This window comes from Bubalus bubalis, chromosome 2 (genome assembly GCF_019923935.1).
Source record: "Bubalus bubalis isolate 160015118507 breed Murrah chromosome 2, NDDB_SH_1, whole genome shotgun sequence".
NCBI classification, from domain to species: Eukaryota; Metazoa; Chordata; class Mammalia; order Artiodactyla; family Bovidae; genus Bubalus; species Bubalus bubalis.
In genome coordinates, this window is record NC_059158.1 from 142880207 (window position 1) to 142908007 (window position 27801).

Consider the following 27801-nt stretch of genomic DNA (forward strand, 5'->3'; position numbering starts at 1 on the left):
AAAAATCTGTACCATGTATGAACAATAATTTCCAGTATGATGCAAAAAAACCTTATGTTTTAAGCATTTTCTTTTTTTCTTTCTGTATAATTAAAAATAAAATAAACATGGGTACAGTTTTTACAAATATTTTGTTTATTTTAATGAAGCTGGTACAGACACTGTCCATTTAAAACCCATATCCCAGGCCAAAAAGTACAAATAAAGTCAAAAAGAGCAGTGTTCTGTTGTATACACTTCTGCATGAATAACTTTAACTGCTAATGAAAATTAGATCTTTTCTGGGATCTTCTGACAAGATTTTTCTTTCATCTTAAAATGCTTTCTCTTCAGTGAAGTCATCTTTGGAGTTAGTCATTATTCTCTGTCATTTTGACTCCAAATGGATATTCCTCTTCTTTTGGTCCAGACCCTCAGATTTTAAAAGTAGCTTCAAGTTAAGGAAAGGTCATTTTTCCACAGTTCTGTTTTCCGAAAAACTTCCATCTCCCACTGAAAGTCATAGTCCAGGAGTGAAGCAATCACATGCTAGAACGTCAGGGCCAATTGGAAAGTCATTAGGAACACTTGCATTAGTTGATCTTATTTATCACAAGCCTGCAAATGCACAGTCCTGGAAAAGGCGGGCTCTCTATGCACACATGTAATTTTTAAAAAGGAGAGAGCGATATGAAGGGGGCTGAGGTTTGATCACCAAAAATCAGCACAATGAAAAGAAACAATAATGAATAATGGGCACTAGAATTCAAATTACCAGATGTTTTAAAGAGATGGGGTGCCAGTTTCAATTATGTTTTGAACACCACATTACAAAAGAACTATTTTTAAAAATAAAAAAGGATTAAGGGGAAAGAAAAAAAAATAAAAAGAATATCTAAACCGTTGAATGACCCCCTGTTTGTTCCTGATAAACTTCAATCACATCTTCTTCCTCCATTCCCAGCTGTAAGAGGAAAGAAAAGTGTTAGTAGTAGAATAAAAAGTACTCTTTTTTTAACTGGCTGCAACTATGTGGCAACTGTGCAAAAAAGATACAAAAATAATCCATAGTTATCCTGTTCTGAAACTAATAATCTTGTTTCCTTTAATCCAAAGAACAGAGAGGTATATTCTTTTCTTCTGATACTATGTCGATATGAAATCATTCATGTTACTTTGCTGAGCCAACTTTACTTCCCAGTTTATTCACCATGTAAAATTTAAGTGTTTCTGAAAAGTACCTTAAAGGAGTTTTAAATCTAATGAAACATGTATAGAATAGTTTAAGTAATAGTTTGATGCCATGTTTTCTAAAAATCATTTTACTTCCAGATGTAATTACTCGATAGAATCTCTTTCTTCTCTTTCAAAAAACCTGACTTCACTTGAAATATATGTGGGTTTTGGCTAGAAAAATACTGTCTAAGGGTTCATTTCTAAGTAGTTTGCTTTGTTATCTACAATTCCTTCTAGAATTTAACTATTATTTTCTTTGATACTGACCACTCTCAATGAAGAGTTATTATACATCTACTTTTGACACTTCAATTCTATAGGCTTGATTTTTCAGGCCAATTCTCAATTCTTACAGAAAAGGGGGGTGAAAAAAAGACCCTTTACAATGCCTTTTACAGAACATTAAGCAAAATATATGCAATTTTTTTTTATATGCGTGAAGTGTCTGGAATGTTTTTCTTAAAGACATTATTAATAATGGTTGCCTCTGAGAAATGGGAATGCAGAGATATCTAGAGTGTATTTTCCATTTTATATACTTTGGTAGTTTGGTTTTTTAATACTTTCATTTTTAACTACAAGCATTCTTTATTTAAAAAATAAAAGTGTACAGAAGGGGGCTGGTGTTGCATAGAAACCCATAGAAGCCTCAATGAGGCTTGTAAAAAACTGAAAATATGTTGATTCTGGTGTGCAGCCAGGGTTAAAGAACACTGAAATAGGCAGACTGAAAACAAAAATCAGCATTGTTTCCAATGAACTACAGTGAATCACAAAAGCAAATGAAAAATAATAGTTCATATGGACTCTGTGAGAGAGGGAGAGGGTGGGAAGATTTGGGAGAATGGCATTGAAACATGTAAAATATCATGTATGAAACAAGTTGCCAGTCCAGGTTCGATGCACGATACTGGATGCTTGGGGCTGGTGCACTGGGACGACCCAGAGGGATGGAATGGGGAGGGAGGAGGGAGGAGGGTTCAGGATGGGGAACACATGTATACCTGTGGCGGATTCATTTTGATATTTGGCAAAACTAATACAGTTATGTAAAGTTTAAAAATAAAATAAAATTAAAAAAAAAAAAAGAAAAATAATAGTTCAAAGGAAAGTTCAAGTAATCTCTAATGAGACAAGTTCTATATTTTATACAGGACAATTTTGTGCTGAATTAAAAAATGTGAAAATTAAAATATGCTAAGAAATATAAAAATAAGTGGATTTAGAATTTTTTAAAGTGATTAATTGGTTCTGGTGTCACAGATATCTTGACTGTGATAAAACATGAATGTTAAAATAATTATTAAAGATGCTATTAAAATTTAATTTTAATTGCACACACAGCCTGGTAAACACTGCAAGGACTAGAATTCCGAACAGTACAAGGAACCCTTGAATGGGGAAGGTAGCATATGTCCTTACACTATGGTGAATATGAAACCATCAGCTTTAAGAAGTACACTGTCGGATAAGAGTAAACAAGCAACAGTACAAAGAGGTCACTCCCTAAATACCTACTCTCTCCCACTGCCCCATTATTCTTCTAGAAAGATAAATCTTTTAATGATAGTAAGGGAGGTGTCACTAAAATGTATCAAATAACCTCCTGTGTTGGTGAGATTATGCCAAGCTTTTGTTGTTCAGTCACTAAGTCTGACTCTGCAACCCTGTGGACTGCAACATGCCAGGCCTCCCTATCCCTGTGCCTTAGCCAAGTTAAGACAGGGAAAATATAAAATGAGTTTGGAATATCTTGTGCCAGACAGTAAGGAAGTACTCAATAAAGTAGGTGGTTACTACACCTACAGGGGAAAGTCTGATGAGAAAAAGGACAGTCACATAGTTTCAAAGTATGTGCCCACATATTACTCAATTACAACAGGAAAAATGGTTTAACCACACAGGAAAAAAAAACGATAACTGTTAAACCCAGTGATATACTCCAGATATTACAGCCTGAGAAAGACACATCACCATTTACATAGTAATCCAGACAAACACACATGATCCAAATCTAGTCATGAGTTAACAGAACAGCCCAAATTGAGAGTCTTTCTGGAAAATAACTGGTTTGTACTCTTCAAAATGTAAATGTCTGGCAGTGATGAGCCACTTGCCCTCTCTGAGAACAGAGTTCGGTAATGACAATCTTTACTCTGGACTCAAGTTCTGAGCCAGACGAGGCACCCACCACCTCCAGTTCAAAACAAAACACCATGCTGGTGTTGGCGATGGCAGTTGAAGGCTGGGGAGTCGAGTCCTTAAGCTGTGAGACTCAGATGGGCCTGTCAAGATGCTGGTGAGGGCAGAGGGAATGTTGAAGATGCACAGCAGGTTGGGAGTTCATTCCATTCAGTGCCCAGCACAGGAGGTACAGGGAGAAGAGGATGTTGTGTGTAAGTGATTAGAAGCAGGGGTGAGGCTACTAGTTTGTTTTCTCCTAATGTTCAGATCGTTATCAGTTTTAATTTTCCCTGGGGTGTTTCAGGATGAAAATGTGATGACTGAATCTTTCCTTGTTAATTTTCTTGTTTCTTTCGAACATGGAACTTTTCCCCCTCTCTTGACCATAATGCCCACTTACTGAAATCAAGCAGGAAATTTTTATTTCCCAGGTATTTTCCATATCTTTGCCCTCTCCCACCAATATGATACATTGTTGATTTTTTAGATATATATTTTACTGTATTTTTTTGTTTGTTTTCTGATCCAGTGGCTACACTGTAGTAGTTTTTGTCTCCCTTCTCTTCCCTGTGCCCCACCCCACCATTTGTTCTTTCTACCCTATATATTCCTGAGTATCTTTTCCTGATCTGGTTTCTCTGGGATTCCTGTTCTGGGTCTAAACTACCTTTTCCAGTACAAATAACTTAGTGTTTTCCATATGTAAGTGTATTTTAGGTGAAATAAATTGATCTCCAGTGGGGAGAGGGGGGATGTAAATGTCATGAAGACAAGGACAGTCTGAAGTTCCAAGTTAAAGATAATTAAAGTGAAAATGAAAGTCGCTCAGTCATGTCTGACTCTTTGCGACCCCATGGACAATAGCCCACCAGGCTCCTTCCTGTCCATGGGATTCTCCAGGCAAGAATACTGGAGTAAGTTGCCATTCCCTTCTCCAGAGGATCTTCCCAACCCAGAGATCGAACCCAGGTCTCCCGCATTGCAGGAGGATTCTTTACCAGCTGAGTCACCATGTGTTCATACTGAACTGGATCCTACGATGAGGGAGAAAACTTATTATAAGAGGGAAAATTGGGACAAATGACAAAACAGTATTCTAACAGTATTAAGTGTCCTGAATCTTAACAGTACTTGAGTTATATAAAAGAAAATACTTGTTCTTAAGAAATACACACTAAAATATTTAGCAAATGACCATAGTGTATGCAACCTACTCCCAAATGGTTCAGATGATACACATACACACACACACACATATGGTGGGGGGCGGGGGAGGCGAATAATAAAGTACATAAAGTACAGGTAGGAAAATGTTAAAAACTGGTAAATCTAGGTAGAAGAGAGTACAATTTTTTGCACTTATTCTTGCCACTTTTCTGTAATTTGAAAATCATCACAAAATAAAAACTTTTTAATTTAAAAAGATGAAGGGATGTCAAAAGAACAGATGTGCCAACTTGAAGGGATTCCCACTGGCTAATATCTAAAGAACATCACTCATACCAAGTATCTCCCCACAAATTACTTATTAATTACAAAATAACTTGGATAAATTGATACAATGCTACAGTGGATAAAATGATACAATGGATAAAATATCTGGCAGTTACCATCTTAACTAAGTGATCAAAATTAGTATTACCCATAGTAAGACATGGACATCATATACTTCCTAACATCATGCACTTGGAATTTCACAGCTTCATTCAGTGTTGCTCCTACCAAATGTTCAAACCTGAATCTAATCATAAGGAAACAACAAACCCCAACTGAAGGACATTCTTTTTTTTTTAATTCATTTATTTTAATTGGAGGCTAATTACTTTACATGAAGGACAATCTAAAATACAGTTGGCCTGAATTCTTTTTAAAAACGTCAGTGTAATGAATCAGTCAGTCCTAAAGAAATCAACCCTGAATATTCATTGGAAAGACTGATGTTGAAGCTGAAGCTCCAACACTTTGGCCACCTGATGCAAAGAGCTGTTCACTGGAAAAGACCCTGATTCTGGGAAAGACTGAAGGCAGGAGAAGGGGACCTCACAGTTGGATGGCATCATCAACCCAATGGACATGAGTATGAACAAACTCCGGGAAATGGTGAAAGACCGGGAATACTGGTGTGCTGCAGGACTATTGTGTGCATGGGGAAACAAAGAGTTGGACACAACTTAGCGACTAAACAACAACAGTATAATGAAAAATGAAGACTGAGTAACTGTTTCATATGAAAAGGAAGCTAAGAAGCATGATAACCAGTTAGAATGCATATCCTGGATGAGATCCCAGGTTAAGTTAAAAAAAAAAAAAAGGCAGGTGAGCTATAAAGGACCTTACTGAGACAAATTGCAAAATCAGATTATTTTGACTGTATATTCAATTACAGTATTGTATCAAGGTTAAATCACCTAAATTAGATAATTTAACTGTGACTCTTAGGAGAACAATAACACTGAAATATTGAGAGGTAAAGAGCCATATCACCTGCAAATTAATATCAAATGGTCCACCAGTAGTGATAATCTGTACATACACAGAGAATGATAAATCAAACACAGCACAACGTTAATAAATGAAGAATCTACGAAAAAGGTTATACAGGAGAATATTATACTAGTCTCATCATTCAGTAAGTTTGAAATGTTTTCAAATAAAAAAGCTAATAATAGCCATACATCATTCCCACTATCAGAAATATCAGAAATGTTATTTTGTATTTGGAGGAGGGGAATCTGTATAATTGTAAATACACACACACTCTTTTTCTCACATTTTATGACTTTCAGATATCCGGGGGTAGGAGTGAGAATGAGGGTAGAGAGGGTGGAATATATAAACAGAGAAATAAGACAATATATTCAATAAAACAAATGAAGGCATAGAAGCATTAAAAAACATAACCCAAAATGACAGAGCCAAAAATATATACTAAGCTTCTGTATTTGGAGAAGGCGATGGGACCCCACTCCAGTACTCTTGCCTGGAAAATCCCATGGACGGAGGAACCTGGTAGGCTGCAGTCTATGGGGTCGCTAAGAGTTGGACACGACTGAGCAACTTCACTTTCACTTTTCACTGTCATGCACTGGAGAAGGAAATGGCCACCCACTCCAAGTTCTGGCCTGGAGAATCCCAGGGATGGGGGAGCCTGGTGGGCTGCTGTCTATGGGGTCGCACAGAGTCGGACACGACTGAAGTGACTTAGCAGCAAGCTTCTATATTAAGTTCTCAAGATGGGCCAAAAGTCAAAATCGAACTCTAAAGGTCACTATCACCATGAAAATGAACCCAAAATCTGCCAAATTTGAGAACCATCTGTCCATCCTTAAAAAGGCATAGTATGTGCCTTATAACAATTTAAGTACTCAATCCCTACTTTTCACCTCTTTTTACAGGCACATTTGAAGGCACTAAAAGGGAAATTCAACCCAAAAGATTGTTTTTCTCTCTGACAAATAATATATCACTTAACTCAGAGAATATTCAAGAAAAGGGCAGTTTAATGGTACCAGCGAACCACATCATTCAATGCAAAATTCAAAATATGTCTTGAATTCAGAGAAGAAATTATACTCACTTCTTTTGGAGTGTGATTATCAGCAATTCTCTGACCTTCAAAGAGAAACCTGAGTGAATTCATGGGAACTCCCTAAAAAGACAGAAAATGTACAAATACAAACCTTATAAGAGATAACAGAAACTTTGATGCACAAAAAGCAAATATGAAAGCTCCAACAGAATGTGTAGAACATAAAACTAGACAGCTAATTCTATCATCATTACCATTAACTGAGTAAAAACTATTTGCTAGGTACTCCTGATACCAAATATTTTATATACAGAATCATAAATTTTTCATCACAACGGCCCTAAAAGGTGAGTATTGTCACCTTATCTTCATTTACAGCTAGAAAATCTAAGGTATAGAGAGGACACACAAGCTGGTCACCCACTGAAGGCCAAATCTGTTCCCAACCCTGTGTATTCTTAACCACTATTCTATATAGTTTCCTCTCAAATCTATAAGCTAACATAAAAATAAAATCAGATATTGGATGAACACCAGCTACCAACTGTACAAGCAAAATTGGTTTTAAACAGACTAAATCATAGAAATTTGGCAAAGCACAGGAGCAAGCCAGATAAACCACAGTAAACCTGTGATGGCATTTATAGCACTTTAAGTATCACAAAAGGCATTAAAATATATTTTTCTAATCACTTATTCCACAAAAATGGCTAAAAGAGAGTAGATGGCTCATTTAAAGAGAAGTAACTTCACTAACAAGTATAAATCAATAATCATTTATTTAGTCCACAAGTATCAGAAAGTTCTGCTCAATAACTAATGTGTTAAGATTTCCACCATGTTTAAATACTATCCCAAAAACATCATAAAAAACTCAAACAATCTTCCTAATATGTACTACACTTATATATACAAGACTGTGCAAACTTACCCTGGAGGTGGTTTTAAACTTTTTCTTAGTTCCCTGACCAGGGATTGACCAGGGCCCCAGCAGTCAAACTGCAAAGTCCTAAGCACTGAACCACCAGAAAATTCTCTACTTTTAAATTATTTCCAGGGTTATATTAACTAATAAACATAACTGACAAGGACAAAATATTCTTTGATTTTAAATACAAGATCTTTCAAAAAGTGAGTATCTTATACTGCAGTCATAAAAGTTTCTACAGAAGCAAGTCTACAATATCAAAATGGAAAGATGATTCAATCTTTCTTATTGGGTAAGAATTCCATACTTCAGATAAATTAAGTGTCCCACTGCATGTATATCAGCAAATATAAGAAAAAAATTTATCAAGCCTTTGTGAACTGAGTATAGATAGAAACTTTTTCTAAAGACTATAAACTCTAAAGCATAAAAAATTATTCCAACTTGATGTTATATTATCTCCCCTGGCACCTTAGGGCTTCCCTGGTAAGCTCAGCTGGTAAAGAATTCACCTGCAATGCAGGAAACCTGGGTTTGATCCCTGGGTTGGGAAGATCCCCTGGAGGAAGGCATGGCAACCCACTCCAGTATTCTTGCCTGGAGAATTCCGTGGACAGAGGAGCCTGGTGGGCTACAGTCCATGGGGTCATAAAGAGTCAGACACAACTAAGCACAGCACAGCACAGCAATTTCAATTCTGAATCAGTTTAATTTTCACTTTTGCACTGTTTCTCCTCAATAATCAACTCCATTGTCTACAGATGAGGTAAAAGACTACATATTTTCTTTGGAGTTATTGTGAAGAGTAAATGAGAATGTATCTAAGTACCTATTAGCACAGTGCAGTTAATACACGTTCATTTCCAGTTTTAGTTCCCATCAATATTATTACAAATGTGAGCTAGTTGAGCCCCAATTAATAAGACTTTACTGAGCTTAACAATTAACATCAAAAACAGAAACAGGGAATTCCCTGGCAGTTCAGTGGTGAGGACTGAACTTTTACTGCCAAGGGCATAGGTTCGATCCTTGGTCCAGGAATTAGGATCCCACAGGCGATGCAGTACAGCAAAAAAAAAAAAAGTTTATTGGCTCACTTATCCTAACACTGGAGTGGGTAGCCAGTCCCTCCTCCAGGGGATTTTCCTGACCCTGCAGGGATAGAATCTAGGTCTCCTGTCTTGCAGGCAGATTCTCTACTGTCTGAGCCACCAGGGAAGCCCACTGTTTTCCGTATCCCAACACCTAAATGATCTCTTTTTCTTCTTGCAAAGTCCTAAACACTAGACCACCAAAGAATTCCCAAAAGATTACTTTTCTTTTGACAAGCTTTCTTAAAAGAAAAGTTAATGATATATAAAGCACTGAATTTAATACTGCAACATACAGACCTGTCTTTGACAGTATGATTCTTTGAGTTTCTTGAGATGTGTCGTCATTTTCACTTTGAAGTGAATCTCACTGCTATCCTAAGGAGATAAGAGGAAAAGGATTATCACTCTTCATGTAAGTTACTTGCTTTGCCTGAAACAAATTATTTAATTATACATATACTACATACAAACACATACAACTTGTCATCTATATTTTCCCTCCAAAATATTCTTCTTAGCATTCCTAACAGGTTTTATTAAAATAATCATCCTCAAACTTGCTTTATACCCATTTCAAAGCAAGTTTCAGTTCAGTTCAGTTGTTCAGTCGTGTCCAACTCTTTGCGACCCCATGAATTGCAACACACCAGGCCTCCTTGTCCATCACCAACTCCCGGAGTTCACCCTAACCCATGTCCATTGATTCCGTGATGCCATCCAACCATCTCATCTTCTGTCATCCCCTTCTCCTCCTGCCCTCAATCTTTCCCAGCATCAGGGTCTTCTCAAATGAGTCAGCTCTTCACATCAGGTGGCCAAAGTACTGGAGTTTCAGCTTCAGCATCAGTCCTTCCAATGAACACCCAGGACTGATCTCCTTTAGGATGGACTGGTTGGATCTCCTTGCAGTCCAAGGGACTCTCAAGAGTCTTCTCCAACACCACAGTTCAAAAGCATCAATTTTTTGGTGTTCAGCTTTCTTTATAGTCCAACTCTCACACCCATACATGACTAGTAGAAAAACCATAGCCTTGACTAGACAGACCTTTGTTGACAGAGTAATGTCTCTGCTTTTTAATATGCAGTCTAGGTTGGTCATAACTTTCCTTCCAAGGAGTAAGCATCAAAACATAATCTATTTTAGGTATTAAAATTAGCAGTATAAGTAAAAGTATATATGTCAAAAATGCATTCCTTCAGAATTGCATACCTATTCTACTTTCAAAATAAAAATCTAAACTATCACAAATTCCCAAAGGCAACTCAGAATAAAAAGTGAAGTGACACTGAAGTGTCATTAAAGATGGTCAAAGCTATAAGAGAAACATATACTGTAAAACAGCAGACTGAGCAATTCTTCCTGAAATAAAAAGTCACCATACAGAGTCTGGTTTCTCTTGCATGAGTAAAATGAATAACCTGAGTCACTCAAATTGAAATATGGGACCACAGATAATTTTCTTCTACTGAGACTGTCAAGTAAACTATCAGGCAACCATCAGAAAAAAATATTGGCACTTGCACACTGTAAAAATTTCAAAGCCAATTCTAATGATTACATAATACATTCACAGATACATATTAGTGGAAGTTGCATGTTTTGTTTATAATTATTAAAAAAAAAAAGGAATTCTCTGGCGGTCAGTCCAATGGTTAGGACTTGGTGCTTTCACTGCCATGACTGGGAATGATCCTGGTTGGGGAACTAAGATCCTGCATGCTGTGTGGTATAGCCAAATTTTCTTTAAAAATAATAATAAATAAATTCTCATCCTGTGGATAATTTCAGGAACAGACAAAACTTCTAGAGCAATACCTCACTCCATCAACTAAAATCATTTCCAGATTAATTAAAGAGCTTGCTGCTGCTACTGCCGCTGCTAAGTCACTTCAGTCGTGTCCGAGATTCTCTGTGTGACCCCATAGACGGCAGCCCACCAGGCTTCCCCGTCCCTGGGATTCTCCAGGCAAGAACACTGGAGTGGGTTGCCATTTCCTTCTCCAATGCGTGAAAGTGAAAAGTAAAAGTGAAGTCACTCAGTCGTGTCCGACTCTAGCAACCCCATGGACTGCAGCCTACCAGGCTCCTCCGTCCATGGGATTTTCTTGGCAAAAGTACTGGAGTGGGGTGCCATTGCCTTCTCCGATTAATTAATATTTAATTAATGTTTAAATTAATTAAAACATTAAAAAAAATTTAGTTATCTTCTCCTCTTCTTTGGGAAAGACTTTTTTCCTAATCTTGACATTAGTAAATCCTTACTTTAAAGCAAGATTTTAACTCAGAAGCCATTAAAAAAAAAAAGGAGACTGATAAATCCAACTTAATAAAAACATACACCACCTATAAGTAAGTTACGAGACTCGGAAGAAAATATTCACATGTTAACATATATAGCAGACAAGAAAAAATAAGTAAATATAAAGAATTCCTACAAATTAGTAATTGTTAAAAAGGTAATCTATGGCATAGGAGAAACATACACAAGCATACCTACTTTACTACACTCTGCTTTTTTTTACTTGGCTATGCCAGATCTGTTGTGGTACACAGGATCTTCAGTTGCAGCATATGGGAGCCACAGTTCCCTGACCAAGAAACGAACCTGTGCCCCCTGCACTGGGAGCAGAGTCCTAGCCATTGGACCACCAAGGAAGTCCCTGTGCTGTCTTTATTGAATTTTGCAGGTACTGCGTTTTTTACAAACTTTTTGTTTGTTTTACAAACTTTTTGAAAGTTTGTAACAAACTTGCATTCAGCAAGTCTACCCACACTATTTTTCCAATGGTGTTTGCTCATTTCAGGTCTCTGTGTCACAGTTTGGTAATCAGTAATTTGGTAATTCTCTCAGTAATTCAAATCCTACCCCAACAAAAAAAGCTCACTGAAGGCTCAGATGATGGTTAGTACTTTTGAGCAATAAAGTATTTTTTAATTAAGGTGTGTACATTGTTTTTTTTCCAGACATAACACTATTATACACTTAAACCACATTATAGAGTAAACATAAGTTTCATATGCACTGGGAAACAAAAGATCCAAGTGATTCACTTTACTGCAGTGGTCTGGAACCAAATCCTCAATATTTCTGAAGTATGCCTACAAATCAATGGAATAAAATTGAAAGTCCAGAAATAAATTCATATATATCTACGGTCAACTGATTTTGACAAAGATGCCAAGCAATTCAATGGGAAAAGAACAGAACTTTCAATTAGTGTTCTAGGAAAAACAGATAGCCATATGCAAAAGAAGTTAGACTCTCCTTCATACCCATACTAAAAGCATGCAAAAAGTACTCAAAATGATCAAAAACTTAATGTAAGAGCTAAAACCATAAAAACTTTAAAAGAATCTATAGGTGTGAATTTCTGTGACCCTGATTGAGGTAATAGTTTCTTATATATGACACTAAAGTGAAAGTGAAGTCGCTCCGTCGTGTCTGACTCTTTGCGACCCCATGTACTGTAGCCTACCAGGCTCCTCTGTCCACGGGATTTTCCAGGCAATAGTACTGGAGTGGATTGCCATTTCCTTCTCCAGGGGATCTTCCTGACCCAGGGATCGAACCCAGGTCTCCTGCATTGTAGACTGACGCTTAACCATCTGAGCCACCAGGGAAGTCCCATATATGACACTAAAATCACAGCAAAAAAAGAAAAAAATAGGGATTTCCTTGGTGGTCCAGTGGTTAACAACCTGCCTGCCAATGCAGGAGACACAGGTTTGATCTCTGGTCTGGGGAGATTCCACATGCCAAGGAGCAACCCAGCCCGTGTGCCGCAACTATTGAGCCTGTGCTCTTATAGAGCCAGGGAACTACTGAGCCCGAGTGCCCAGAGCCCATGCTCCACAACAAGAGAAGTCACTGCAACGAGAAGCCCATGTACCACATAGAGAGGTCCCCACTCACTGCAACTAGAGACAGCCTGTGCAAAGAACAAAGACCCAGCACAGCCAAGAAGTTTTTAAAAAGATACATTCAATTCACTGAAATCAAAAACTGTTGGTGCACAGGACACAACCCAGAAAGTGAAAAGACAACCCAAAGATGGGAGAAAACATCTGCAAACCATCTAACTGATAAGGATCTGATAACCAAAATACATGTGAAAAGTTATTACAACTCAAAAATAAAGACAAATAATCCAATCTAAAAATGGACAAAAGATCTGAATAGACACATTTCTCCAAAGATGTGCAAATGGCCAATAAGAACAGGAAAAGATATCCATCATTAACCATCAGGGAAATACAAATCAAAAACACAATGAGATACCACTTCACACTCACTAGGATGACTATATATATTTAAAAAAAAAAAAAAAGAACAACAAATACTGGATGAAATGTAAAATAATAAACCTTCATTTATTGTTGGTAAGAATAATGTATAAAATGGTGCAGCCACTGCTAAAAGCTGTTTGAAGGCTCCTAGACAAAGTTACTACTATACTAGACCCAACAATTGCACTCCTACATATATAGAGAATTGAAAACATATCCACACAAAAATTATAATGAATATTCAAAGCAATATCATCATACTGGCCCAAAACTAAAAGATTGGTATAATAATACCCCATGTTTCAGAGAATGTGGGAAAATGTACTCTCACACTTCCATGGTGAGAGTGCACCAGTTCTTCTGTCCCTTAAAAAAACAACTATGAAGATTCATTCCTCCACTAATTTCCAGCTAACCTTTATTATCTATTAGCACCTCAAACGGAGAAGGAAATGGCAACCCACTCCAGTGTTCTTGCCTGGAGAAGCCCAGGGACAGGGGAGCCTGGTGGGCTACCGTCTATGAGGTCGCACAGAGTCGGACACAACTGAAGCGACTTAGCAGCAGCATCTCAAAAAGGGTCAATAAGATAAAGATCAGAGTCTGGAGAAATCAGGTGCCAACAGAGAGAAAGGATCAGGAAAAGGCCTGAGGGGCTCTTTTGTGTAAGGCCTCTAGCGTTATCACTTAATAGTAGTCACTGTATTTGCCACTGAAGTATGCTAAACAAGAAAAAGTTCTACTAGAAGAAATTAAAGTGATAAGTTGCCTAGTGGAGCAATTTAAAAATACAGTATCACCCTCTCCTACCTCTAACAGATGCACATACAGTAAATGAAACTCCACTTTTCAACAACTTGCCTTAGTTGAATCATTTTTTCTGTTTCAGAAATCATTCACACATTCCAGAGTCAAAGGAGAAAAATAATGAAACTCACCTGTCCAATGACTTTGAGTTTAATATACTCTCCTTCCTTCTTATCCCCCAAGTCCTCGGTTGAAGGTTTTGCTTCCTGAAAGTACATATAAATATAAAAGTTTCTATGTGCTATTTTAATTACTCATCCATTACTTTGACTTAGGGTACAAAATTTGCAACTAAAAATACAGCAAGCATTTATTTTCTCTGCCAGTCAATCAAGCAAAAAAGGTTCTAAGTCAATTACTCTCTCAAACAACAGTTTACTAAAAATCATGAAAGAAGTCTCTTTTATTATAATCCTACAGTAAAGGTTCTAAAACTTCACCGTGCATCAGAATCACTGGAAGGACTTGTTAAAAAGGCGGCTGGGTCTCACACCCAGCTTTTTATTCGGTAGGTCTCGGGTAGGTCTGTAATATGCACTTCTGACTAATTACCAGGCAATACTAATGCTTCTAGGCAAAGGAACAACCTGGAAACCATTATCTTACAGTCAACTACTACCAGTCAGAGGAAGCTCATCTTCCAGGAATCCTTGACCAAACATTTTGAATCCAAGGTTATTTTCTTACAACCTAGTGGGAAAAATTAACTACTCCAATTACAAAACTGTACTAAGAAATATAAATTAATCATATTAACATAAGCAAAGTCTTTTTAGGAAGGAAAATCAAACAGCAAAGTATTGGCTTAATGTACTCGAGTCAAAACAAATCATTTTATATCAGTTATTATTTTAGACTATCTGAAGCAGTATATCCAATTTCAAAAGATTAGGCTTGGGTGAAAAAAAATTAGAATTAAACTGGAACAAGAAAAAAGCCCAAGCAGGGTAAGTAGTAATAGGAAAGAGCAAACAAAATTGGAAGACAGAAGGAAAGAGTATAACCCTCTTACAAATTATACCATAAGAAAATGAAGCTAGAATAAACTAGTTGAAACAACTTTGCCATGAAGTATTAAGAAAGGTAAGCCATTTTTAGTAAAAGGGTAGCTTGGTAAACTTCACTCAATGGTGTGATAAAAGTAGCTTTCCCATGCACTTGACCTTAGTTTGGCAACCATATTATTCACTTATTTAAATATATACTTCTTTATTATTCATAGTAATTTCAAGCTGTTAATCTACTCTTGGTAAGAACAGTTATTGTTTAGCTGCTAAGTCATGTCTGACTCTTTGCAAACCCATGGACTGTGGCCCTCCAGGTTCCTCTTCCCATGAGATTTTCCAGACAAGAATACTGGAGTGGGTTGCCATTTCCTTCTCCAGATCTTCTTCATCCAGAGATCGAACCCGAGTCTCCTGCATTGACAGGTGGATTCTTTACCACTAAGCCCCAGGGAAGCCCTTTGGTAAGAATACAACCAACTTACTTAAGAGTATATAATAAGAATTTTGTATACTTAAGAACATACAATCAGAATATTGTATATTCTTAACAATTTAATATACTTCTGTAATTCAGAAGTAACAGGGCCATTACCTGTTTATTCATGCCAGTAACTGAAAACTAACAAACTCTTTAACATTCAAAATTTAACAAAATATATTAAACTAGAAGTAGCTTTTAAATTTACGATACAGGCTAGAGTCCAGGGAAATGCTTAGATAACAGAACTGACTTCATTAGTATGAATTCTTGCCTGTTTATCATTCTGCAGTACTTTCAACATTTGCTTACTACTGCATTTTATGGCAGCTGGCAAAATTAACCTTCTTTAGTGAGACAGTATTTCACCTGAAAACTAGAAGACTGTCTTCAAACAGTCTCACAACCACATTTCTCTGAATTTATATTCAAAGTAAACAATTCCTTCTTCCTTTAAGTACTGAGAGAGGACAAGGACAATTTATTCCATGCAGTGAAAGGCAATAAAGAGCAAAGAAGCCCTGAGTCCTCTTTAACTGAGAGAAGGTGTCTTAAGAAGCTTCATCTGAGTTTCCACAAGGAAGAAAACATCCCCCTCCAAGAGGATCAGCAATACATCAGCACAATGGGACTGACTGTGCTCCAGTGTTTCCTAGACAGAGGATACTCAGAACATAAGAGTTCTTCCCTCTTCTCCAATCCATCCTCCACGCTGCTTCAGAACCCTTTCCAAAGCACAGCTTCTCTGACTGGTTTGTTTTCGTGCACTCAGTCGTGTCCAACTCTTTACGACCCCCTTGGATTGTATGTAGCCCACCAGGCTCCTCTGTCCATGGGATTCTGCAGGCAAGAATACTGGAGTAGGTTGCCATTTCCTTCTCCAGGGGTTCTTCCCGATCCAGGAATCGAACCTGCATCTCTTGTGTCTCCTATATTGCCAGGCAGGTTCTTTACCATTAGCGCCACCTGGGAAGCCCCTCTCTGACTGTATAACTACCCCTATCAGAAAGCATTAATAGCTCCCAGTACTTTAAGGCCTAGAAACAAAGTCCACAACACGGCATTCAGTTCCTCCAGTACCAACCTTAACTCCCATTTTTCTCTCACCACTTTCTTTACAGCCCAAGGATTTGGTTAAATTCGACTTGTGCTATTCCCTGAACATGTCTATAAACTTCCTTCCATCTTCAGCCCTTTGCTGTCCTTGTTTCCTTTACCTGTAATACACATCTTCCCTTTACCATAACCTCTCTTGAAGTCATCTCACGGAAATCCATCATCTGAAGTCCAGTATGTAAAGAACTCTTCTGGGAACCACATCTCCCCTCAACTTTCCAACTGGGATTAATATTTTCCTTTAATGCTCCTATTGGCAGTGTATTCATATCCTTTAAAAGACATTTATTCTCTATTTAAAAACATTCTCCCTTTACTATCATCTCAAGTTGTACTCATACTTTTCTTCAGATTTCTTTTAAGTTCAGTTCAGTAGCTCAGTCGTGTCCAACCCCGCGAACCCCATGAACCGCAGCACACCAGGCCTCCCTGTCCGTCACCAACTCCCGGAGTCCACCCAAACCCATGTCCATTGAGTCGGTGATGCCATCCAACCATCTCATCCTCTGTCGTCCCTTTCTCCTCCTGCCCTCAATCTTTCCCAGCATCAGGGTCTTTTCCAATGAGTCAGCTCTTCGCATCAGGTGGCCAAAGTACTGGAGTTTCAGCTTCAACATCAGTCCCTCCTATGAACACCCAGGACTGATCTCCTTTAGGATGGACTGGTTGGATCTCCTTGCAGTCCAAGGGACTCTCAAGAGTCTTCTCCAACACCACAGTTCAAAAGCATCAATTCTTCGGTGCTCAGCTTTCTTTATAGTCCAAACCTCACATCCATACATGACTACTGGAAAAACCATAGCCTTGACTAGACGGACCTTTGTTGGCAAAGTAATGTCTCTGCTTTTTAATGTGCTGTCTAGGTTGGTTATAACTTTCCTTCCAAGGAGCAAGCATCTTTTAATTTCATGGCTGCAATCACCATATGCAGTGATTTTGGAGCCCAGAAAAATAAACTCAGCCACTGTTTCCACTGTTTCCCCATCAGCATTTGCTATTTCCACTTTTACTCTCAACTCACTGCCATCAGGTTTATATAATACCCCACCATTCCAATTGACACTTCTTTCACCAAGGTTACCAGTTCAACTTCTTACTGCTAAACCCAAAGGACAATCTAAAGTCTTATCTTTAAACAATAGACACTGATGACTCCTTCAAACTCTCTACCTTTGGCCTCTAAGATTCTATGTCCCCTCATCTTGACCACTTCCTTAAATGCTGGTGCTCCTCTGGGTCCTAAGTCTTTAAGCTTCTTTTTCTTCATCTTCCTGGGTGACCTACAATTCCAACTCTCTCTCAGATACTAACCATTCTCAATAACCTGACCACTTTTCTGAGTTTCACTCAATTTATCCAAGAGCTTGAACATTTATCTCCACTCTGGATGTCTCCATGGGTAGCTCAACTTAAAACTGAGTGCATTACTTCTAGCTCCTCTTCCTGAAAACCAAAACCCAAAAAAGACTACAACTCCTCCTGGATTCCCAATTACAATAAATGTTTGACACACACTCAACTGCACACAACAGAAATTCAGTAGTCATCATTGGCTATCTTCCTCTCCTAAATCTCATACTTAATAATTCACCATTCTGACAACTATATCTCTTAGTGATTCTCATTCTCTATCCCACTGCCTTATTTCAGGCAGTCACTGTTGCTCCTTAGCAATACCACAATGGTGTAACAGATGCCCCAAGTCTAGCTCCCTCCAATTAATTCTTCCTAACTACAACCAGAGCCATTTCTCTAAAACGCAATCTGATCTGCCCAGAGTCTTCAGGATTAAGTTCAAACTCCTTAGCTGACACATACTGGTCCTCCATGTGCTGGTCCCTGCCTAGCAAGCAAGCCTTATTCTCCTACCTCTTTTGCTAATAATATTCTTTGCTCCAGCCAAACTGAACTATCTACAACTCCTTAACCATGGCACTCTCTACCTTATCTCCACTATCCCTGCACCTGTTACTCACCTCTGCTTAGTATGCCCTTTCTTACCCTATTCCCCTTTTAAGACCACTTAAGCATCACTTCTACAAAATCATTTCCCTGATCACCCTCTTAAATGTTCTCATACTGCTTACTTTAATTTTATTATAACCACATGTCTGCATATCTGTGTTTCCCACAAGATCGAGTTCCTTATCGACATGCCTTATTCTTTGTATTTCTGGTCAAGTACAGTGCCTAGTATTTTAAGGATACTCAATATGCTTATTAAATTAACATTTTCTGTGACAGTTTTGTGTGTCTTGACTTTCCTACAAGTTTACAAGGAGGAGGTCCACATTTTCACCAGGCAATTCTTTAATGCTGGTTGAATTAAGCTGACAGCACTATCATCTGAATTATACCACAAAATCTTACTAGTGTTTCATACTTCTACCGTACACAACAGTCAATACAAACAAAATCCTTTCAGCATTCACTTCAATTTCACAAAACATGTGAACACTAGAATTTGAAATTTCCAAGAATACTGCCACTTTCCTTAGTCACTCCATTTTGACAATCTTTTCCCAACTCTGAAGCACAAGAGCAATGCCATCTGTACCCACTTCTTTAATAGCCTCATGCTTGCCCAATGCAGTCATCTAGCTTTTCATGTGCTTTTTTCCTTCAACAAACTAGTCTGGAAAATGAGAAGATCTTGTACAGAAAAAGGCCAAAGTTTGTCTCTAGCAATCTCAGTGTCTTTTGTATGCCTTCTTTCCTTCTCTCCCCTGTTTAAAAAAAAAAAGAAGCTGCCAATACAGAATGGTATGGCACACTAGTCACAAAACACTGAAAGCATTCAGCACTAGACGCAGAACAGTAGGTCATCAGAGAAAAGAGAATCCCAGAGAGGGCTGGCTTATTAGGCTGGGAAGGTTACACAGCCCCAGAGCAGAAGAAACTGGTAATGTAAAGAAAAGTAAAGGAACATACAAGATCAAAGGCAAGAACTGGAAATCTCTAAATTTTCAGGTCTGTGTCATCTAGAGATTGAATCATGGTAACCAGAATGGTAGAAAAGAATTTATCAGACACCAGGCACTATCAACTCTTCTTACCAAGATATATATGTAACAGCCTAGAAATAGAAGATGGCTGGATCTGAAAAGAAGAACAAGACAGGAAAGGACACAAAACACAACAATCCTCATTTACAAATGCACAGAATTCAAGAAAAGAATTTTATTGTGCCATTTCAAAGTCAAAAGAACAAAAATTTTGCTAAAAATCTCTATGATAATCCGTATGTTGACAATTCGATCACAGGGTAAGAGCACCACACTTAACTACTCCCAGCCTGAAACTGACCCTTCCAATTGTACAAGGATTGTTCATTCTTTTGAAAGAGGGGGGATTCTGGGGAAAACCAAAAATAAAGATTGCATTTACTCTTATTTGACGACATTAGAAAATTTTCTGGTTATGTTAAAAGAAAAAAAGTCACATATTAAGTGACTTCCCTGGCAGTCCAGTGGTTAAGAATCCAAGCTCCCAATGCAGAGGGCACAGGTTTGATCACTATTCCAGAAACTAAGATCTCACATGGCATGGCCAAAAAAATAAAGCAAATCTCTGTTAAAGATATATATTGAAATATCTGTGGATGAAATAATACAATGTCTGGGACTAGTTTCAAAAGATGTTATGAAGTGGTGTGGGGTCATGTAGATAAGATAGGTCAAGAGATGAGTATATGGGTATAATTATATATACACTAAATTTGTCCATAATAAATCACTTAAAATACCTTCAAAGTTTCCAAAATTTCTGTAACTGTAGTTCTTACTATATGTCCGTTTATTTCATTTTATTTCCTAATAAAGAAAGCTCAACAAAGGATTAAACTGGATGATTCTAATAATTATATCCATTGTTAAAAGATACAAAAACCCAAATTACAATAAAGTCATCTCCCTCATACTTCAGTAGATTTACCACAATTCTAAAAGGACACACTTATATAGTTTCAGCTCGTGCTACCTATGTGCAAACTTAGGGAGACACTACTAGACATTTGGAATAAAACTGACCAGACTTAGCTCCATAACTTGGAGGTTTATGTCAACCTGTCAAGACACTGGAACTTCTGAAAATTTACATTCAACCCTACAATTGCAGTTTAACACCAGACAAACACAGACAACTTCTCAAGAACTACAAATTATAACTGAAAATTCCACTGGTTGTATAGCCCCTACTCTCTGCAGCCATACTGTGGACCTATGCAAACCAGAACAAACTGGCTCCACTGTATCCAGAAGTATAGCATGCAAATGTAGAGGTATGGCAGACATTGTTAATTACCTATCCAATATCCATGTCCCCCTTCTTCCCAAATTTGCCGGCAGGGGGTGGGTGGGGGGAATTCTAAGCTTCTCTCATGGCCACGTGATGTGGTGCTGGCCATGGAAATATAAAGTGACAGACATACTTTTTCCTGGTATATACTTTTTGGCATACTTTTTCTCTTTTCTCCATTCCTTTCTCCTTCCTGGAACAAAGAAACAAAGTAATCTTGCCCAAAAAGAGACTATCTTTTCAGTGAAGACATCTGCTAAGGAGAAAGGAGTAAGAAGGCATAGTGGAACTGTCTGACCATCCCTGACTTGTTTCATTATAAAAACAAATTGCATACTTGTTTAACCTACTACATATCAGATTTTCTGCTATTTAGTCCAGAAGCAATCCGAATTGACATAGGAGGTGGTCTAAATAGGAAGCATTTGGCTTATGTTAAAAAACAGCTTCTAGAAAACCACCTCAGTGTGTATCGAATTGCAGAAGAGATAAGTAAATTGTGGTATAGTCACACAATGGAATGCCACATAGTAATGAGATTTAACAACAAACTATACACAATAATACAGACAAATTTCCAAACAATGCTGAGCAAAAGAAGCCATACACAGAACCACATACTGTATGATTGCACTTAGGGGAGGAAATGGCAACCCACTCCATTATTCTTGCCTGTGAAATCCCACAGATAGAGAAGCTTGGTGGGCCATAGTCCATAGGGTCACAAACAGTTGGACATGACAGAGAAACATACACACACTCAGACACACGCACACAGTCAGGACAGTCATTCTTAATATGGGTGCGGGCTGCACAGATGTGATCAGTTTGTGAAAATTTAGCAAACTGTACATTTATGTACATTTTTTCATATATGTATTAATCTTCAGTAAAACCTTTCAAAATATCTGGCCTTAGCTATTGAGAACAGTGGGTCTAGCAAATGGAACTCCACCCTAGCTTCCTTCAGGTCTTTTCCTTCAGATTCTCACTAGCTCAGTAAAGGCAATCAAATACAAAAAGAATGGTCAAAATATAAAAGAATAACAATTACAACACATCTTTAAATAAACTTAAATCATGTTGTAGGAATTTCAAAATAATTTAAACTCTAAGACTAAGTATTCAATAATAGGATCTGTGTGACCTTACCCACATGACTTTTCTAAAGTAGAGTATCAGAGAATTAATTACCAAAAAGAAAAAAACACAATTTCAATAAATTCAAAAATGAGATACCAAACATGATGCTGAGAAAATTATCTGTGGGGAATTCCCTGGCGGTCCAGTGGTTAGGACTTGACGTTTCCACTGTCCTAGGCCCGGGCTCAATCCCCTACTGCCTTACTCAGGGAACTAAGATCCTGCAAACCACTGGGGATTATTATTATCCATAACAATCCCAATGTCCTGGAAGAAGCAAATGATTCAACTTTGGAGATAAAGTTACTAGTTCTATTGCTAATAGAAGTAAAAACCAAGAAGGTATGCAAACATCATAAAAGGAAAACTACCGCGTGACAATCAATCCTTCGTCAATAACAAAACATAAAGGGAATTGAAAGAGGAAGAGGAAAACACCTGCTGGTTCACATTTTTGAGACAACCTTCCAGTTCTGGGGCTTAGAATGGTGCCTGGAACATACTGACATTCAATAAATGCTTGTTAAATCAATGACTCTTACACTCACTCCTTTAAAAACTTTTACTAAGTATTCAGTCATTGCTGGCACTTCAGAAAAAAAGGGTGAGTAAAGCCTGATTTCTGACCATGGAAAGCAAACAATGTAATGGAGAAAGGTACTTAAATAATTGTAACACTATATATAAAAGCTATAATATACAATACTATTCTAATTGATATGGGAGGAGGCTAATGAGAATCAAGAGATATTTGACAACTGCTTTAGTTTTGAAATCTGAACTACTCCACTAACACTCATAAGTACTCTAACCATAATAATCATACTCAGTTTTTAAAATACTATTAAGTAATGTTCACATTTTATTTGAAATGTTTTATTATAATCAATGTTTGCAACATCTACTAGCAGCACTTCATGTATCTATCTGTCAGAGAGAAGACAGAATATATCATTCCTCTCCTGGGGCATGGAATACTTTGTATCAGTTCAGTTCAGTCGAGTCCCACTCTTTGCGACGCCATGAATTGCAAGCACACCAGGCCTCCCTGTCCATCACCAACTCCCGGAATTCACCCAAACTCACGTCCATCGAGTTGGTGATGCATACGTATCAGTAACTAAATGCTCAAGTCATAGCATCAGTGTAACATATTTATTCTACGAGGTAAGTAGTATACATAATTATGAACTTCAATATACACCTAGTTTATCATATTCTTCTGCCATCTCAGGCTAACAGGAAGATCAGCGAACACCAAAAACAGGGGGATATAAATAATGCTGCAGGGAATGATGGTATCCTAACAAAAGAAATATAGCTAGTGTGGTAGATTAAAGAGAACTGCAAATTCTTTGTTACTCTTCCCATTAAGAATTGGAATCTAGATGTCTTTTCCTTGGTGACTATAGTTAATAATACTGTATTGTATATTTGAAAGTTGCTGAGAATAGCTCTTAACACAAGAAAAATTTGTAACTGTGTGTGTTGATGGATGTTAACTAGACCTATCCTGGGGATCATTTCACAATATATGCAAATAGTTACAATGTATAATCTGAAACTAATATGTCAATTGTCTCTACGATGAAATAAATAAATGCCTTTCCCTGGAATTTGAGTTGAACTTAGTGATTTGCCTAACAAACAATGCAAAAGTGACTTCCAAAGTTAGGTTCTAGGAGGCTTGGGGTTTCTACCCAAGGTTCTCTGGAACACTATCTTGTGAGCCCTGAGCTGCCTACGTCTGAATATCCTGGGGTCCCTGTGCTGAAGCGAATACATGACAAGACCACTCAGCGAGGCCTTGAGACTATATGAAGAAGCCATTCATTACAGCCCACAGCCCCCTGAGTAATCCCAGCAGAGGCCCCACACGTCAAGGAGCAGTGATGAGCCCAAACCACAGAGACCTGCCAAAATTGAGATTTATGAGCAAAACAAGACTGTTGTTTTAAGCCATTATGTTTTGAAGTAGTTTGTTAGGTACCAACAGATAGCCGAAATTACATAAGGTTTCCAAATCCTTGACTAAAGATAAAAGGAACTCAATCAATCAGTATCTGTCTCCCTCTCCACCCCTCCTCTCTCTGAGGTTGGGATGGAGACAGTAAACCTACAACAGATTCAGTTTGCATTTGAACCAAACCAGTCATCCAATTACTACAAATTTAACAGACCTAAACTGAAAAGCTGAAGTCCATGCTGTCTTTCATGACTTGAGTATGGAAAAGAAACACTATAAATGTGAATACAGGGAAGAAAGAAGGAAAAATATTTGTACAAATTATCCTTACCAGTTTGACATTGGCATCTGGGTCTATATATTGTGCTCAGTTTTGCTGCAAGGTGAAATCAGGCTAAAAGTAAGCACACCATTGGATCTCTATTATTGGTTAAAGGCTAGTCCTTAAACTTTTTGAGGGATCATGTACCCCTAATGAAAGCTATGGATCCTTTCTCCCTAAACAAATACACATGCAAAAAAAACACAGATTGCCATAAAATTTCAGTGGATTTTCAGCCCTGAGGATTCATGATCCTCAGGTTCAGAATCTGTATTAGAGGATTATTCAAAAACGGTTCACTGGGCAATGCTAGCATTGTTAGAATTATGAGAAATTATTTCACTCAAATTCCAAAAATAATCATTTTCTATTAATCAATGCAGAATCCAGCAATTCAAGTCTTGCATGACTTTAACATCCACCTATTTTAACTTGAAATTATTGCTCAATTCCAGTTATCTTCAGCACAGACAAAAAACCCTCGGAGAGGTGCCTCAGAATATATGTCATTCTAAAACAACTTGGTTGATATTAAGACTGTCTTCTGGGGACTGTGGTCCAGTCTCATGCTACTGGTATGGCGCAGGAGTAACTTGGGATTCTCACTCATAAGCTTCATCAGGGTAAGAGTTCCACTTCTTATCTCTTTAAATCCCTAGCACTACAACACTAAAATTGTACTGGCTCCTGATTATTAATAATGATATTGGTTGATCAGCATAGAGCAACAGTTCTGAAACTTTATAGTCTCAGGATTCCTCTTAAAAATCCTTTAGAACTCCATAAAGCTTCTGTTAGGTTGGTTGTACCTACTGCAGTTTATCTGAAGTATGTTTTATAAACACATAATTAATTTTAGGATAATAAATCACACTGATACTTATGAAAAGTATTTGAATAGTAACAATATGAAACACCTGTAAGGATATGATGATACCCTCATTAAATGGTACTGTATATATAAAAACAATTTCTTAAAAGTAGCAATAAAGCATCAATCTTAAAAAAACATTTTTTTAAAAACAAAATTAGTAAGAAAAGTGGCACTGGTTTGCATTTTTTACAAATCTCTTCAATGTCTGGCTTAATAGAAAGCAGCTGAATTTCCACATCTGCCTCTATGTTTCAATCTGTTGTGATATCCCAGGTCATGTCAATCTTTAGAAAACCCCATGAAAGAATGAGAGTGAAAAAGACAATGTCCCAGCATTATTGTGAAAATAGTTTTGGCTACCTGTTAGTGTCCTAGGTCCTTTATTTCTTCAAGTTTCTCTTAAATAGCTGGAATTGAAACTGGAGCAATAAATTCTACAATTCACTTTATAATTCCTTCTGTACACTGCTCTTTCCTCAGACTACATAGTAAATTTCAACATACTTCCCAGCCACTTCTGAGCATCAAAATAAAAGGCTGATGAAATAAAGCATTTACACCTTTCTTTCCTCCCTGGAAATCAAGTAAACAACTACCTAGGGAGATAGTTATAACTCTGTTCCCGTATCAATTTGGGAGTTAATCTAGACTGTTAGTAACAAGATCCACTCAAAACTAATCTAGATTATGGTTTAACCTTATAAATGTACGTTTTGTGCAACAGTAAAAACGCACAAAAGCCTCACTTGCTCTCACCAAGTGGCACAAAACTGAACTGGGTTAAAAGCCAAGGGAATAGTGTGTTAAATTTAAAAGTTCAAGTACACTGTGGAGTTGAATGAGAAACAGTTTTCTAAATAACTATCATTAAACAAGCAAAAGGTTTAAAAATACTTTAAAAAGTCAAAGTCATCTAAGCAAACAAAACGAAGGCCAAAAACCTTATAAAGTAAAAACTAGCCATAAACATTTTGTTGTTGTTTAGTCGCTTAGTCGTGTAGGACTTTACAACCCCATGAACTATAGCCCTCCAGGCTCCTCTGTCCATGGGATTTCTCCGGCAAGAATACTGGAGTGGGTTGCCATTTTCTCCTTCAGGGGATCTTCCCGACCCAGGGCTCGAACCCGCATCTCCTGCATTGGCAGGCTGATTCTTTACGCTGAGCCACCAGCAAAGCCCATCAGCCACAAACAAGGTTAACTAGAAATGAATGAGGAAGAAAAACTCACCACGGAAAATCGAACACTCCTGATTGAATGCAAATCCCAAGTAAATTCCTGCTAATAACACTGAGATGGAGCACTCTGCTATAACACGAAGCTTTCTGCAAATGTTCTGCAACTGCTTCATGCACACGAAGTTTTCCTATCCTTTTCCTCAAAGGTTATCAGTCATCTTCAAATTAACTCCCAGATGAAATGCTTTCTGTAGCTCCAGCAGTTTCGTTCTACTTTGTTTCTTGGTTATTCTGAGTGCTCTCTTCCAACTGGAGAGCTACTGAACCAATCCCGAGTGAGAAATGGGAAAGTACAAGGAAAGAGGCGACAGCTCTGCACCCCCACACGGAGAAACACTCAGAGCAGAGCAGCGGCGGCCTAGCTGCAATCCAAATGGAAAGCGGAGCTTTCGAGGTTCTCAGCAACACGAGACAATGTCTCCCTCTCTCCGTCCCCACGTCCCACTTCGCGACTATCTAAAGACCAAGAATCAAGGAGTGGAGTCCACCCGCTTTTCAGGGCCACAGAGCCTCCGGGGCAGGGATTCTCTCCCGTTACATAACTGGGGCCTAGGGCCCTGCTTCTGCAGTGAGTTCTCCGGAGAGGCAGGCGGGCGGAATCCTCAGCGACCCTCTTGGGAAAGTGGAAGGAAGCTGGGCTCTGCACCTGGTCCGCCCCGGAGAAAAGACGGGGACGAATAGAGGGAGGCCGCGACCAGAGGCGCTGGGGCACAGGGGGTGATGAGCCAGCTCGGAGAGGGTCAGGGTGGCTCCTAGAGGCCCGCGACAGGCCCGGGCGTCTCCTGCCCTAGGCTACTCCCCTCCCTCTTCAGCCCAGTCCCCACCGGCCGCCCCCTCCCCCATTCCACGCTCCCCTCCCCCGCGCCTCCATCCCCGGCCCCAGACGATCAGCAGGCGGACCTGCAGAGTAAGGCCTTGGCCACCGCTATCGGATGGCTCCCAGCCTGGTACCTGGTCAGACATGGTGACGGTGGTTTCCCCCGGGGTCTCCGCACACCAGCAGCCTCGGGTAGGTAGAACCTCGCTCCGGGGTTTACAAATCCGTCTCTCTACCCGACAGCACAACACCGCGGCTGGAGGGACTTCCGCTACGCCTTGCGTCACTTCCGATACGCGCAGTGAGGACGGAGAGGGGAAAGAGGAAAGGCGACGCGGGAAAACTAGTGGGGGGCGGCGGGGCTCCCCGGAGGCTGGAGGACTGAGAGCGGGCTTTACTTGTGGTCGCACAGATGAATTAATCACCGCAGCACCGAGATAGGCCTTGTGCCTCGGGCCCGAGTCCATCCCCTGAGGAAAAGTTTCCGGCGTCCAGTCTG

The 27801-nt window shown here is 38.6% G+C and overlaps 1 protein-coding gene and 1 non-coding gene across 2 annotated transcripts; one reads left to right on the forward strand and one right to left on the reverse strand.

The window, feature by feature from the left end:
• Window positions 1-112: 112 nt before the first annotated feature.
• On the reverse strand, window positions 113-27763 carry SUMO1 (small ubiquitin like modifier 1). The gene is made up of 5 exons (XM_025278012.2): window positions 27386-27763; window positions 14177-14251; window positions 9248-9325; window positions 6977-7048; window positions 113-943 (listed from the first exon to the last, which is right to left on the reverse strand). The coding sequence occupies exons 1-5, from the start codon at window positions 27446-27448 to the stop codon at window positions 875-877; spliced, it is 357 nt and encodes a 118-aa protein (XP_025133797.1). The 5' UTR covers window positions 27449-27763; the 3' UTR covers window positions 113-874.
• LOC112583090 lies at window positions 3310-3394 on the forward strand. Its single transcript, XR_003107438.1, has one exon. It is a non-coding gene; the product is annotated as a small nucleolar RNA SNORD103/SNORD85 (small nucleolar RNA).
• Window positions 27764-27801: the final 38 nt, after the last annotated feature.

Excerpts from the sequence above, each read along its gene's own strand:
- SUMO1 (XM_025278012.2), bottom strand. The coding sequence starts at position 27,448 with ATGTCTGACCAGGTACCAGGCTGGGAGCCATCCGATAGCGGTGGCCAA. Across the intron at positions 7,049-9,247 it reads AATCATACTGTCAAAGACAG|GGAGTTCCCATGAATTCACT; the intron begins GTCTGTATGTTG and ends CTGTCTTTTTAG. Across the intron at positions 944-6,976 it reads ATAATCACACTCCAAAAGAA|CTGGGAATGGAGGAAGAAGA; the intron begins GTGAGTATAATT and ends TTCCTCTTACAG.